The sequence below is a fragment of the Macrotis lagotis genome, chromosome 8 (assembly GCF_037893015.1).
Source record: "Macrotis lagotis isolate mMagLag1 chromosome 8, bilby.v1.9.chrom.fasta, whole genome shotgun sequence".
In the NCBI taxonomy this organism is placed as follows: Eukaryota; Metazoa; Chordata; class Mammalia; order Peramelemorphia; family Peramelidae; genus Macrotis; species Macrotis lagotis.
The window spans coordinates 139,569,849-139,583,978 of NC_133665.1; the positions used below are offsets into that span (position 1 = coordinate 139,569,849).

Below are 14,130 nucleotides of genomic sequence, written 5' to 3' on the forward strand. Positions count from 1 at the left end.
CATTCTTTACAGACAGAATTAGTCCTTTCCTCCTTATACTCGCTTCTTCCCTCCTGGTGACTTTGCACAGCCCTCCCTCACTTCAGTGCAATTCACTTGCAAGTCACGGCATCACCTTCATGAAGGAAGGACAAACAACAGCATATAGTCAACAGAGGCATGTTCCGTTCTCTCCTTATAATATCCTGTTGTTTCACTCAATAACCTCTCTATGCTCTATCCCAAACATACCTTGGACCCAGATCTCACAAGTGAACACACACTCAACCCCCCAGCATCAGGGGAACTCTAGGCGATGGGTAGTTAAGGAACCTGGGAACATACATATGCTTGTTAGTGAGTGAGCCAACACAAGCTATTAATCACTTCCTATGGGCCAGGTGCTCTGTTAAGCTCTGGGAGAATTCAGGGACAAAATTAAACAATCCCTCCCCCTAGAGAGTTTGCAGTCTAATGGGGCAGAGAAAACATGTATACCATGGATGCTCCTTTTCTAAAGCACTTGGCACTGCCTTCCTCAAAGATTCTCAACCTTAACGGTGATCTTGGACAAGTCACTTCTTCCTCATCTACAAAATAAGTTGACTTGGGTGATTTTGGAAACTCCTTTCAACTCTGTCCACTGACTGAGCCTCCCTATGGAGGCTGACAGAGGTTAGACTTGGAGGAGGAGATTTCACATCTGAAAAGAGAATAAAATAATTTTTAAAGAGCCCTAGAGGTCGCAAAGTAGAAGCTTCTCATTCTACATTGATAGAACGAGTGTAGCTCCCTTTCAGTCACTCCCTTGACTGACAGTCATAGGACTAGACCAAAGCCTGCACCCCACCCAACTCACCCACCCCCAAACCATTGCCTTGCCTCCTTCCAATATTTGTTTTGAGTATCAAAGAGATCATGGATGCAAAGCATTTTGGAAAGGCTCCTAGGAGAGATAGGAAGGATTTGGATGGATGAGAAGGAACAATATCCTGATATATCAAAAAAGATATGGCTGGGAAGTCAGGAGGCTTGAGTTTTAACCCTGCCTTCTCCTCTCTTTGCTGTATCTTCACTCAATTCGCTCCCCCTCTCTGAACCTCCCCTAGAATAGAAGAGGTTGGACTAGAACAAGGGTTCATAACCTAGAGTCTATGAACTTTTAAAAAAAATATTTTGATAATTATATTACAATTATATTACAAGTTTCCTTTGTAATCCTAGGTATTTTATGCATTGAGAAATATTATTCTGAGAAAGGATCTCCCAAGGCTTCACAGATTACCCAAGGGCCCTGTGATTCTTTCAGCTTTCAGATTCTCTGATTGAACATTGCATGGGAGCCCCACATACCCTAGGCAGGCTTCCCACCTGGGGTTAATGTGATCCAGGCTCTTCCCATCCCCCCCTTCCTACGGCTGTGGGGTTCTCATATTTCCTTCCTCTCTCTCTGTTCAGATCCAAGTTGGGAATTTCAACCAGACCATTGCCACCCTGCAGCTGGGTGGGAGCGAAACTGCCATCACCGTGTCTGTTGTCATCTGCAGCATCCTGCTCCTCCTGTCCATTGTGGGTAAGAAGGAAGCCCATTTCATGCTGGGGAGGGGATCAGGACTGGGCAGATTGGGACCCCCACCATCCCTCAATGCTGCCTGAACCTTACACCGTCCCTCACTCCCTCACACGGCATAGTTGCATGTCCCATTGATTCACACAGCCCTCTCCTCAGCTCACCTTTACCTCAGCTCAAGATTGTAGGGCTCGAAAATAGTTGTAACATGTGATTAGATGGATAACTAGGTCTCAATGGTAAAATACTTTGGGGTGCCAGGAAAAAGACTTTTGACTTTCTTCTGGGGACGATAGGGAATCACTGGTGGCTCATGAGCAGGTTCATGGTGCAAACAGTGTCATAGGGAAAATGAATTTTCTGGGAGAGTGAAATGAAATATTTTTTCTTTACATTATGCTGTCACTCAGCAAATATTTATGGATAGCCTTCTTTGTGCTGGAGGAGAAATAGAAGAACCAATATCAAATACTCGAGAAGAGTTGTGTGACCTAACAGCCTTTATTTCCTAGAATAAGTGTGGCAGAATTCCTCAGAGTTGCTAGGTGGATGACTGCTCTCAAGGGAATTAACCTTTATAGCAAGTTCTGCCAGTTTCTGAGCAGCGCCATCTCCCATCCCCCATACATTGCTTCAATCTGAACAGAATGTTAACTATTGCCCCAAATTGACCCTTCCTAATTTCTCATTTCCTGTCCACCTCCCCCAGCCACAAGAGCTTTTCCCTCCAAGATTCTGTTCCACTCCTCTCCATGGATCTTCTCTTCCACTCTTCTCCATGGATCTTCTCTACACCTGTTTACATCCATGTTGTCTCCTCCATTAGAGTGTAAGCTCCTTGAGGGCAAGGGACTGTCTTGTGTTTTGGTCTTTCTACATATCTCTACCATTTAGCACAACTCCTAAATTCTTGTTGATTGATCGATGAAGACATGGTTTTCAATAAATATTTTAAAATCTTGCCCCCTGCCAAAAAAAAGACATAATCTCTACCTCAAGGAGCCAACAGTCATACTGAGACCACACACACACACACACACACACACACACACACACACACACACACACACACACAACTACAAACACAGAAATAACCATACCAGATCATCTATATTGATTAAGCGACTGGCATGGTGAATCTGAATTAAAGTGGAGATCAACCTGGACTGGGGTGACCCTAAAGACTTGAGAAGGACCTCTAAGAATGAATAGGAAGGAGATGGTGATGATTATTTTAATGTGTCCAGCCAGCTTCTCTGTGGAAAGAGGAATTCCCCCTTCCCATGCCCAAGTCCTTATGATAGATGAGACTTGTTAGCGAAGGGTCTCAGGCTCCATGCAAAGGATCACAGAACAAGTAGCCAGAGACTCCTGGCTGACCCCAATCTTCCTTCCTCCTCTTCCCCCAAGGGTTGTTTGTTTTCTGTACCAAGAGCCGCAGAGCTGAGCGATACTGGCAGAAAACCTTACTGCAAATGGAAGAAATGGAGTCCCAGATCCGTGAAGAAATCCGCAAAGGTGATAGAGAATGAGCAGGTGGACTCCAGGCAAGGGTGTAATGGGAAGACAATGGTCTGGAAGTGAAGAGACCTGGGTTCTAGATAGACCTCTGCCCTTTGTTTATTGCATGACCTTGGGCAAGTGACCTCATCTTTAAATGAAGGAATCAGACTGGATAATCCCTAAAGTTCTTTTCAGGTCTAGAATTCCAGATGATTTAAGAAAATGATAATAGTACAATAGGTAACTTCCTGCCCAAGATCTGGCTAGTACCAAACCTGGAATACCTATAAAGACTATGGGTCCCTGATTGTATCATTCCTGGGGAAATGAGCTTCCCTAACCCAGGTGGCCCTTCAGTTCTGGAGGCATTGGGTGGGAAGACTCCTTAGACAGCCCTGGTTGGGGAGGATGAAATCATTACAAGAGAGCATATGTCTTATGTCTCTCCTGGGCTTCCTGATCAACAGGCTTTGCTGAATTGCAGACAGACATGACCGACCTGACCAAGGAGCTGAACCGAAGCCAAGGCATTCCCTTCCTGGAATACAAACACTTTGTGACGCGTACTTTCTTCCCCAAGGTCAGAAGCTCCTCTGTTTGGAAGCTGAGTCCTCCTTGAGGCCCCCAGTGACATGGAACCTTGAACACATCATTGTTGCTGCCTTATGGGGCAGGTCTGAGACAAGGGAGGGACATGGGTTCTAGTCCAGGTGCTGCCCTGCCTGATCTGGGTGACCTTGCTTTTTTTCTGAGCCTCAGTATTCTCACCCATTAAATGGCCATAGTAACGACTAACTCCCCAGGTAGTTGAGAGAATGAAGTGAGATGATGGATGAAAAGCAGGTTCATCGTATGTAAAATGAGACTAGCTGGATTCTGAAGTTCATTTCATCTTAAATTTAGATGTTCAACCCAGGAATCTGACACAGATCTGTTCTTTCGTCCTCCACTCGACAGAGGCGAGAGCTGAGACTTAGTTGGTCAACTGACTGGTTGAGCCTTGAACTCTTCCTGCTTCTCCTGCCTCCCCAGCTTATGTCTTTTTCCAGTGGACATGGTTTTCCAGGCAGTGGCCCAATGGAAAAAGCCATGGCGTACATGTAGGAAAGGCAGCTGGTCCCCAGGTGGATGAGTCTTATCTTTCCTCCCCAGATCTCCAGGGTAAATCCCTGGGGTGGATGATTCCTTTCTACCCAGAGTCTGTTTATGCCCATACCCCTGATAGGCTGTTTCCCACTTTCCATGCTCCATCCCAGAAATGGCCACATCCCCACCCTGGGCTGTGGATCGGATGCATCCAGTCCATGGGTCTCCCTTCTCCTGGTGTCCATTTGGCAGCGCCTTCTGCTGCCTGCACAATATCAATAAGCCCACAATTCCTGGGCGGGGGGCATTGGTTGTTGCCTCACCTGCTCACCTGCCTTCTCCCCTGGGCAGGATAGCCTTGTCCCAGCTGCCTTTGGGAAAGGAAAAGCTTCTGAGGCTCTTTCGGAGAATGCCATTCTTCGCTCTGGTGGTGTCTCCAATTCACTGACTCTTCATTTTAGGGATGCTAAAACAATGCTACTGCTGTCCGTATTTCCAGGTGCTTCATTTTACTCAGCTGGCAGAACAGTCCCCTTCCCCCAGCCCAATGCTTGGAAAGTATTACCACTGGAAAGAGACACCACGTTTTTCTGGTTGTTTGTGTCCTAACATATCCTTTAAGAAAACAAAAGCCTTCCTAACTTCCTTCCTCCAAGACAGCCTTGAGTGCTGGCCTTCTGCTTAGAGAGAGCCAGCCAGGGCAGAGGGGCCGTGGGGGACACACCCAGGGACTAAGGGGTCCACAGGCCAAAGGAAGCGAGGCCCTGCCCAGGCAGCCAAAGCCCAGTGGAGATTGGAGGGAAAGGAAAGATGCTTTGGCCCCTCCTCAGAGAGGGGCTTTTCTATGACTCTCTCCCATCCTTCCCCCGGGTTTTCTCTCTTTGCAGTGTTCCTCCCTCTATGAAGAGTGTTACATTCTGCCTTCTCAGCCGCTCCACTCCCAGGGGGGAGCTCAGGTCCAGGAAACTCATCCGCTTCTACTGGGGGAGTGGAAAGTGAGTATGCCAGACACAGCCACTGCCCAGGGACCTGGGACTTCCATGGCCAGGGACCAGATCCTCTCTGTTTCAGACAGTTATTTCCTCTTATGTCCCCCTTTGAGACTTTGGAGGCTTAGAGGCATAAGATATGTGTCCCTCAGCCTTCCTGTTGGACTTCTTATCTAGCTGAGCCTCCTTAGGATTTCAGGGACCTCTACCCTAGGCCCCTTCACCTCCCATTCTCTCAATCATGCTTGGAGGAGAGGTGGGTCACTAATGAGGAATAGGGGAGGGGAAAACATGTAGCTTGAGAGAGAGAGAGAGAGAGCACATTTAGAGCATCCAGCATTATCCCCTAAAACAATTTATTATTGTTTTATTATTTTTTATTTATTTGTTTGTTTATTTATTATGATTTATTATTATTTCTATTGATACTTGGACCCCATTAAACAAATATCTAACTGGTTAATGGGGTCTGAGTGTCATTAGAAATTATAAAATATATAATATATTATTATTACATAATAATATATTTTATATGTTTATTTGTGTATGTATACATAAACGGTTCTACCCTGGGTTGGATCATCCTGGTCTCTTTGTTCCTGTTGGATTGAAAGCCATTTGAACCAGGTTCAAAACTACCTCCACCAGTGTGCTAGCTGTGTGACCTCAATCACCTCACTCACCTCTCTAGGCCACATTACTCAAGGAAACTCCAAAGGGATGGAATACGGTGCTGTCTTTGCCTCCTGACCCCCAGCAGTTTTACAGATCCCTGATATTTTGCATGGCTGACCTTGGGGTTTGGGTAATTGCGTGTGTTTCTTGAAGAAGCTTTTCTAATTTGCATACTAAAGATGAGTGATAATCTGGGCAAATCTTGACCTTGCAGGATGGTTTGGGGTAGCAGAATTCAGCAGCTTCTAACAACCTGGGGTTCTGTAGTTGTTCCCATGGTCTTAGAGGGATCATCCAATCTAACCCCTTTATTTTCAGATGAGGAAACTGAGTTACAGAGAGGTGAAGTAACTCATCCAAAAATCACACAGCGAGGACATAATAGAGCTCAAATTGGCATCTGGCTCTTCTAATGCCAAATTCAATACCCTTCCTATGACACCTCATGGAAAAAAAATAAAAACAGTGTTTGAGGTTTGAAAATCCAAGGTCTGGTCCCACCTCAATCACTTATTGTCTGTGTGATTTGGGGGAATTCATATTGGCTTTTCTCAGCCTAAGTTGCCTTATGCATAAAAGAAGAGAGTGGGATTAAATGATTTCCAATTCTGTATGTAAAAGGAGTCTGGCACATGTACCATTCCAGAATTCCATCGTATTCGTAGATGACACCATCTTAGTAAACTGAAGGGGATCTGCCCATGTACTGAGTTCCAAATGACATACAGTTTTCTACCAATGTTATGATATTGCTGTCTATTGGCATAGTCTCCCTGGTCTCATATGGCAGTCAGACTCTGCCTCCTCCTGCCCTCTTCCCACAATTGTACCCTGAGACAGTTTCTACACCTCCTGCTCCCTGTTTTACTTTTGGCTGCAAGTAAGGTCCATCCCAGAGCTAAGAGATGGTGGATCATGGAAGAAAAGCTGTGAGACAAGGAGAGAAGGGGGATAGGTTGGTCTAGGGAGGACTTTCACCACCTATAATGACTTCACTGCCCCTTTTTCCTCTTCAGATCCCCGAGAGCTGCCGACCCAACATGGAGGAAGGGATTGCTCTGTTCTCCACCCTACTCAATAACAAACACTTCCTCATCGTCTTTGTCCATGCTTTGGAACAGCAGAAGGATTTCGCTGTTCGAGACAGGTCAGTGCAACTATAGGGGTCAGTTCTCTATGCTTATCCTTAAGGCTTTGTCATAATACGAGCCTTGGACATTCATTCATATGCCTCATGTTCCCCAGAAGTAACTGTCATCTCAACCTTGTTAATAATCATTATTATAATTGCGGACCTCCCCTACCCATCTTTCTGTGGTCCCAGAGAACTTTAAATGCTGTTAATTCCCAGACCTAAGAAATGATGGAGGTAAATCTGGAGAGAGGAGTGTGATGGCATTGGGTGCCATTAACCTGGGAGCCATGGAGAACCTCGAAGGCCAGATTCCTGCATCCTGTGGTAGTCATTATTCCCTTATGGTAATTATGGCCTCCCATTAATAGAGGATCCCATCATCTCTGGCACATTGCAGTGCTCTTCCTGTACCACCTTCCATTTCCTACCTTTGTATGAATTGTCTCAACTTTGCTGCATAGCTCCATAAACACTTCCTACAAGAGTCTTTCCTTGAGCCCCACAATTGTTAATTCACTACCCATCAAAATCACTTTGTCTTTATTTTATACATATCTATATATAAATATTTTTATATATGCATATATATATTGAGAGAGAGAGAGCGAGAGAGAGAGAGAGAGATAAATAAAGGTCATTAATCCATACATAAGGATCCCTGTAGGCTGCATATAAACTTAGTTTTAAAATGTAATATCTACTATTATTCTTGTTCAGTCATTTACAGATTGGGATTTTCTTGACACTGGATAGTTTATCATTTCCTTCTCCAGCTTATTTTACAGAGTAGGAAACTGAGCCAAATAGGGTTTTATGTAACTTGCCCAGGGTCATACCGCTGCTAAATGTCTGAAGGCAGATTTGAACTTTGGAACATGATTCTTCCTGACTCTTGACTTCCAGAACTCTATCCATCTATCTGTGCTTTATTATATTTTATTTATTTTGATAAATACTTTCCAATTACACTTTAATATGACTCAGGTTATACTTCAGATTTTTGTGGACCTTAGGTTTGATACCTCTGCTCTAAGTAACTCTCTAAGATAGATAGCATAGAAGGTGGCAACATGCATTAGAAGAGAAATCTTTAGTGGAAAGAGAAAAAAATAAATGTTTGTTAATTGGGATAAATAATAAAATGCAATTTAAAAGAATGTAAGCTGCCTGAGAGCATGGACTATTGACTTTAGTCTTAGTGTGCCCATTGTTTGGCACTATAATTCATCATTGCTATCTAATTGAATTAGTTACTGGGCCCTTCACCCTCAGGTGCAACCTGGCCTCACTGCTCACTATCGCCCTGCATGGGAAACTGGAATACTATACCAGCATCATGAAGGACCTGCTTGTGGACCTTATCGATGCCTCAGCCTCCAAAAATCCCAAGTTGATGCTTCGTCGGACGGAATCTGTGGTGGAGAAAATGCTCACCAATTGGATGTCCATCTGCATGTACAGCTACCTGCGGGTAAGGGAAGGGTCCAAAATGGAAGCCCTCAGCGGGATGCAGGGCCTAGAGGGTCAAGTCTTCTTTGGGGACCTGTAGAAGTTGCTTGAGTTGTCAAGATCTTTGGGCCTAATTGAGTCCAACTCAATTTAATTCAAGAATATTTTTTCCCAAGTTCCAAGTATCTTCCCAAGAAGATTTTCCCAAGATAGACCTAGCCTGTGCTAGGTGCTTGGTGAGAGTTCCAGAGAAGCTGCGAGATGGGGTCTCTGTGCCTAAAGAGTCCACGGTCTGATAGAGGAGACACAGTAAGATAATAGTGGTGCCTGCCCTAAGTGCCAGAGAAGAAGGTTAGAGGGGAAGTCAGTGTGAGTTGGAGTAGTCTGTCCAGCAGTAAGACTTGAGCTAGATCTTGAAGGATGGGTAGAGTTCGGATTGCTGAAAAGAAAAAGGAAGGATATTCCCAGTTTGGAAGAATGCAGCAAATGGTTCCACTAGTCTTTGCCCTCTTCAGGATTCATTTGGAGTATCAGTATGGGCACCATGATTCGAGAAATATATTGCTAGGTTGGAGAGCAGCCAGCATGGTTTGTACCCTAATATGACACTAGGGGTGTTCAGGTTGGAGAAGAGAAGGCTCAGGGAGAGTCACCATGGCCCTCTTCAAGAACTTGAAGGATCCTCATGTGGAAGGGGGTGGGGGTAGGGGATTAGACTCCTTATGTTTGGCCCTAGGGGGACATAGTCAGGAATAATGGAAGGAAGGTGGAAAAGAGACCAATTAAGCTTTAGATGTAGGGAAAAGGTTGTTGCAGATTAGAACTGTCCCAGAGCAGAATGGCCCACCTTGAGGAGGGTGGGTTCCCCTTCCTCAAAGGCCTTCACAAAGAAGCTAGATAACCTGTCATCAGGTGTGTTATTGGGGGAGGGGGGTATTCCTTCAGTCTTCAGCCTGGTCCTGATATCTGATGAAGCCCCTTCCATTTTGAATAACATAGACAAATATCCTGTGGTGGGGAAATAAACTCAGTATGGGTATGCTGTGGGATGAGACAAGCCTTCTAGTCAGAAAAACTTGGGTTCTAACATACATGTAAAGTCTCCAAGCCCCCAGAAACTCTCCAGTACTGGAAGCCATGGAACATTTGCTGGTTCATGTTGGTAGAGTTTTCTTATCACCATTTTTTTTCCACTAATGGAATCACAGATTTGGCCCAGGGTGTGTGATAGGGAAGAGATCAGCCACTGGAGGAGAGAGTTCAAATGGGGGGGGGGGGGTATAGGAGAAGATGCAACTGAAAAGGCTGGGCTGGGGCCAGACAGGGTAGGGCCTTGAATGTCAAACCAAATAAATTGTTCTTGATCCTGAGGATATTGGGGAACTATTCCACGATCTTGAGCAGGGATGTTGGAATGATGAAATCAGTGCCATAAGATATAACTCAATCTCAGAAAAACCCAAATGGGGCATCTCTGATCTATGGGCAGCCACCAAGCAGGATTTGTGGTCATCAGTAATAATGACTTAAATACCAATAGTTCTTAAAAATTTTGAAAATGATTTCCCACTTCCAACCTCCAGTGAGCACTGAGTTCTGAGGATCTTAGTCCTGGAGGACTTTTAGTATCATTTAACTTAGGTCCTTCATTTTACATGGGGAGAAACTGAGGCCTAGATAAGGAAATTGATTTGCTTAAGGCTACACAAATTTTTTTTCTTTATTTCTTTTTCCAATTACAAGTAATAGTAGTTTGGGTTTGTTTTTGTTGTTGCTTTTGGTTTTGTTTTTTGCAGGACAATGGGGTTAAGTGACCTGCCCAAGGTCACACAGCTAAGTAAGTATTAAGTGTATTGAGGTCAGATTTGAACTCACCCTGACTCTAGGGCCAGTGCTCTATCCACTGTGCCACCTAGCTGCCTCGCACAAATGTTTTTGGTTTTGGTTTGTTTTTTTTTTTTTACATACAAATGGTTTTTAAAAGAAAACTGTTTTGTGACTCTTACTAGTCAGATCTAGTCAGACTTACTTACTTACTAGTCTTACTAGTCAGACTTTTACTAGTCAGATACCACAGATACGTTAACCTCAGAAACAGAAGCCTAGGGAAGCATCTATTCTAGGGATTTGAGAAGAGCTAATCTCCAATCCACTATTCAGCAAGAAATGGGTAATTTGGGGCCCATTGCACAGGCTGCTTTCCGGGCTTCTGTGGCAAAACAGCCAGCGCCCTGGGTTTGGCTCTGTAAACGGCGGATGTCGTTTCATTATAATGGGCATCATGGTAAGTGGACACAGTTACACATGATATACTTAGCTTGGTTACGTAAGCAGCCTTGTCACCCCTAAAGACCTCTCAGACCTGAAACTAGTCTTGAACTGGTTAAAAACTGGATCCATATTGGCTGCGTCGGTGAGAAAAGCTGTGAAGGGGGGAGCCAGAGAGTATGTTGGGATGGGTATGCTTCTATGACCTACCAGGGAAGGGGAAAATTATAAAAGTTTTGTGTCTGGGTGGGATGAACCCAGACATACATAGAAATCACTTCAGTCGTGGACATATAGATGTGCAAAATATACTCCCAGATGCTTGTACAAATGCTCACATACTCAAACAAGGCACACACATAGAGTATAATGTCAGATAACAGTTTCTAATTATATATTATATTGTAATAAATTATATGTAATTCATATATTAATATGTTACAATTATATATAAGCCTCATATGTATTAGATATGAGAGATAATTATAGATAACATAAAATTTTCTACAATTATATCTCATATATAAGAAATATAGTTATCTATAAGACAATTATAGATAATACATCAGTATTATAAAATATATGATTCTAATATATGATTATATAGCATATATAATATATTGTCTATTGTCTATTATCTATAGAACTATATTAGATAATATATTATAATTATATATAATGCATAGTATTGCATATTTTATATAATAGGCAACTATGTATATCTATAATGCATAGTATATAATTTTATTCAGTATATGGCATATATTTTATATATATATAATCATATCTTACACATAATTATGTCATAGTTATGTTACATTATGTCATGAGTAATATATAGAGGATGTTCCCAAAAGCCTTAGTGTGGTTTTAAATTTTAGTCCTCCATTCTTGAAGAAGACCATGAATCAGGGAAGTGATGCCAAGAAAAGTGTGTGTGTGGGGGGGTGCTAAGTCATCATCAGCCTCACTGTCTCCTCCAGAATCATCTGGGTCCAGTGGCCAGATAGGGATCAGGACAACTGGAGATGGCCTGGATTCCAGGCAGTTGGGGTTAAGTGACTTGTCCAAGATCACAGAGATAGTGAGGGTGAGGTCAGCTTGGAACTCAGGTCCTCCTGACTACAGAGCTGGCTCTCTACTCACTGCACCATCTAGCTGCCCTACTCACTTAAATATTATTAAAACTTCAGGGTATTAAGACTTTAAAACAAACTGAAACTTTCGACACATCTCATTTTTACACAGAGAAGCTTCAGCTAGTTTGGAAGGTTTAAAAGGTAGAGTTTATTAAGAGAAAGTAGCAGGAAATAAGTCTGGGAAGGACTTTAAATGCAAACTAAAGAGTTCATCTTTCATCTTGAGGGCAGAAGGGAGCCACAGATAGTTCCTGAACTGGAAAAGTGTGAAGTGGTGAGATTTGTGTTTCAGTAAGGTCATTTTAGTAGCTGTGTGGAGGGTGGGTTGAAGAAGAAAATGCTTGAAAATTTAGAGTCCAACCAAAAGGTTGGTGCAGTAGTTTGAGAGAAAAGAAATGAGGATGTGGTTTCTCCCACCTTGTGCCCATCCCTTGTCTCTCTGGTTCTCCCTTTCTATTTCTCTCTCTCTGACTCTCTCCCTCCCTCCCTCTCTCTCTATTTCTCTATCTCTGTGTGTGTGTGTGTGTGTGTGTGTGTGTGTGTGTGTGTGTCTGTCTGTCTGTCTCTCTGTCTCTCTGTCTCTATCTCTCTCTGGACATTTGTGACAATGATGAGCTTGCTTTTCATTCCAAAGTGATTCTAGTTAATCATAGCATCTATTTGAAACAGCTGTTTCAGGGTCCCTCAATGGTACAGTGGAAACATTCCAGGCCCCTGGGCTGTGCCTGCTGAGTTAATATAACATGACAGAGACATTTGTTTTATATTAGTACTCTGCTGGCCCACTGGCCCTATCACTTTGGGAAAGAAGGAAAAAATGGAAGATGTACTGCTCTCTGAAAGGAGGAAGACTATAGATTTTCTGCTAGTTGGAGCAGAGATAATCATATTTGGTCATGAGAAGCCTCAGAGAATCCTAGAACTGCAACTAGAAGAGACCTTAGAACACAGGAGATTTGATTTAGCAGGAACCCTGGAAGGCAGAAATGTTAACACATAGGATGTCAGTTCTTGAAGGGATCTAAAACATAGAATATAGGAGCTGAGAGCAGCTTGGATCATTGACATGTTAAAGCATAGGATGTCAGTTCTTGAAGGGATCTAAAACATAGAATATAGGAGCTGAGAGCAGCTTGGATCATTGACATGTTAAAGCATAGGATGTCAGTTCTTGAAGGGATCTAGAACATAGAATATAGGAGCTGAGGGCAGCTTGGATCATTGACATGTTAACTCATAGGATGTCAGTTCTTGAAGGGATCTAGAACATAGAATATAGGAGCTGAGGGCAGCTTGGATCATTGACATGTTAACTCATAGGATGTTCGTTCTTGAAGGATCTAGAACATAGAATATAGGAGCTGAGGGGAGCTTAGAGCATAGAAATATTAGCTCAAAGAATATCAGAACAGGAAAATACTAGCACATGGAATGACAGTCCTGGAAGGGAAATTGGGACAAAATATTCTAGCATGGAATAGAATATCAGAACTGGAAGGAACCTTGGAATACATAATGTCAGCACATAGTATGCCAGAAATGGGAAGAGAACCTTGGAATATAGAAATATAGAGCTGGAAGGGACATTAGAACATAATAGATTAGCAGGTGGAACCATGAAATAACAAAAGTGGAAGGAATCTGATAGATCGCATCAGTAAATGCTGTTATTTTACAAACCAATCAGTTGATCGATTCGTAAATATTTATGGCTAAATAACCTTTGACCAAAGTCCATCTGACCAATTAGTTCAATAATGTCCAGTCAAACAGCCCATCAATATCTGAGAATGTCCTCAATAGGCAGACGTGGAGTCTAAGCTATGAATCCCAATGGGAAATCCAGTGGGGGCATCAAAAAAGGAGAGTATGGTGCCAATGGCTTCCCATCAGGAATGGGAGCTGCCTTCCAAACCAAGTGATCTTACCTACCTTAGCCTACATGCCCATTCCAAGGCTGGTTCATTTTGAGATGAGGCAGTCCTTGGCAGAGGAGTGGTGGACTGCAGCTATGGAAGGAGGCATGTGTTGTCACGTAAGGCCAATGTGTTGATTTATTCTAATTATATCTTTATTCCAAAAGAGGATTCCATTGTAGGGGAAAGAGACATTGAAAAGTGACAGCAAGTTTTAGAAAAGAAACATCGTTCAATTTTTTTTAAGCTTATAGTGTGGCATGGTAGAATGTACACTGATCCAAGGGTCAGAAAGCTTGGGTACTAGTCTCAACTCTGCCATTGTATGTGTTTATGACTTGGAGCAATGAATTAATTAGCAAGCAAAACACTTTTGCCAGTGTTCTGTATACAAAGACAAAAGAAGCATTTCCTACCCTCA

The 14,130-nt window shown here is 43.1% G+C and overlaps 1 protein-coding gene across 1 annotated transcript in view; it reads left to right on the forward strand.

Annotated features, from left to right (window-relative positions):
* PLXND1 (plexin D1) overlaps window positions 1-14,130 on the forward strand; it is a 200,049-nt gene that overhangs the window by 151,311 nt on the left and 34,608 nt on the right. The window contains exons 20-25 of the mRNA XM_074198509.1: window positions 1,438-1,552; window positions 2,960-3,067; window positions 3,520-3,632; window positions 5,026-5,133; window positions 6,819-6,949; window positions 8,210-8,408. Coding sequence (XP_074054610.1) covers window positions 1,438-1,552; window positions 2,960-3,067; window positions 3,520-3,632; window positions 5,026-5,133; window positions 6,819-6,949; window positions 8,210-8,408 — 774 coding nt within the window. The remainder of the gene's footprint in view (window positions 1-1,437; window positions 1,553-2,959; window positions 3,068-3,519; window positions 3,633-5,025; window positions 5,134-6,818; window positions 6,950-8,209; window positions 8,409-14,130) is intronic.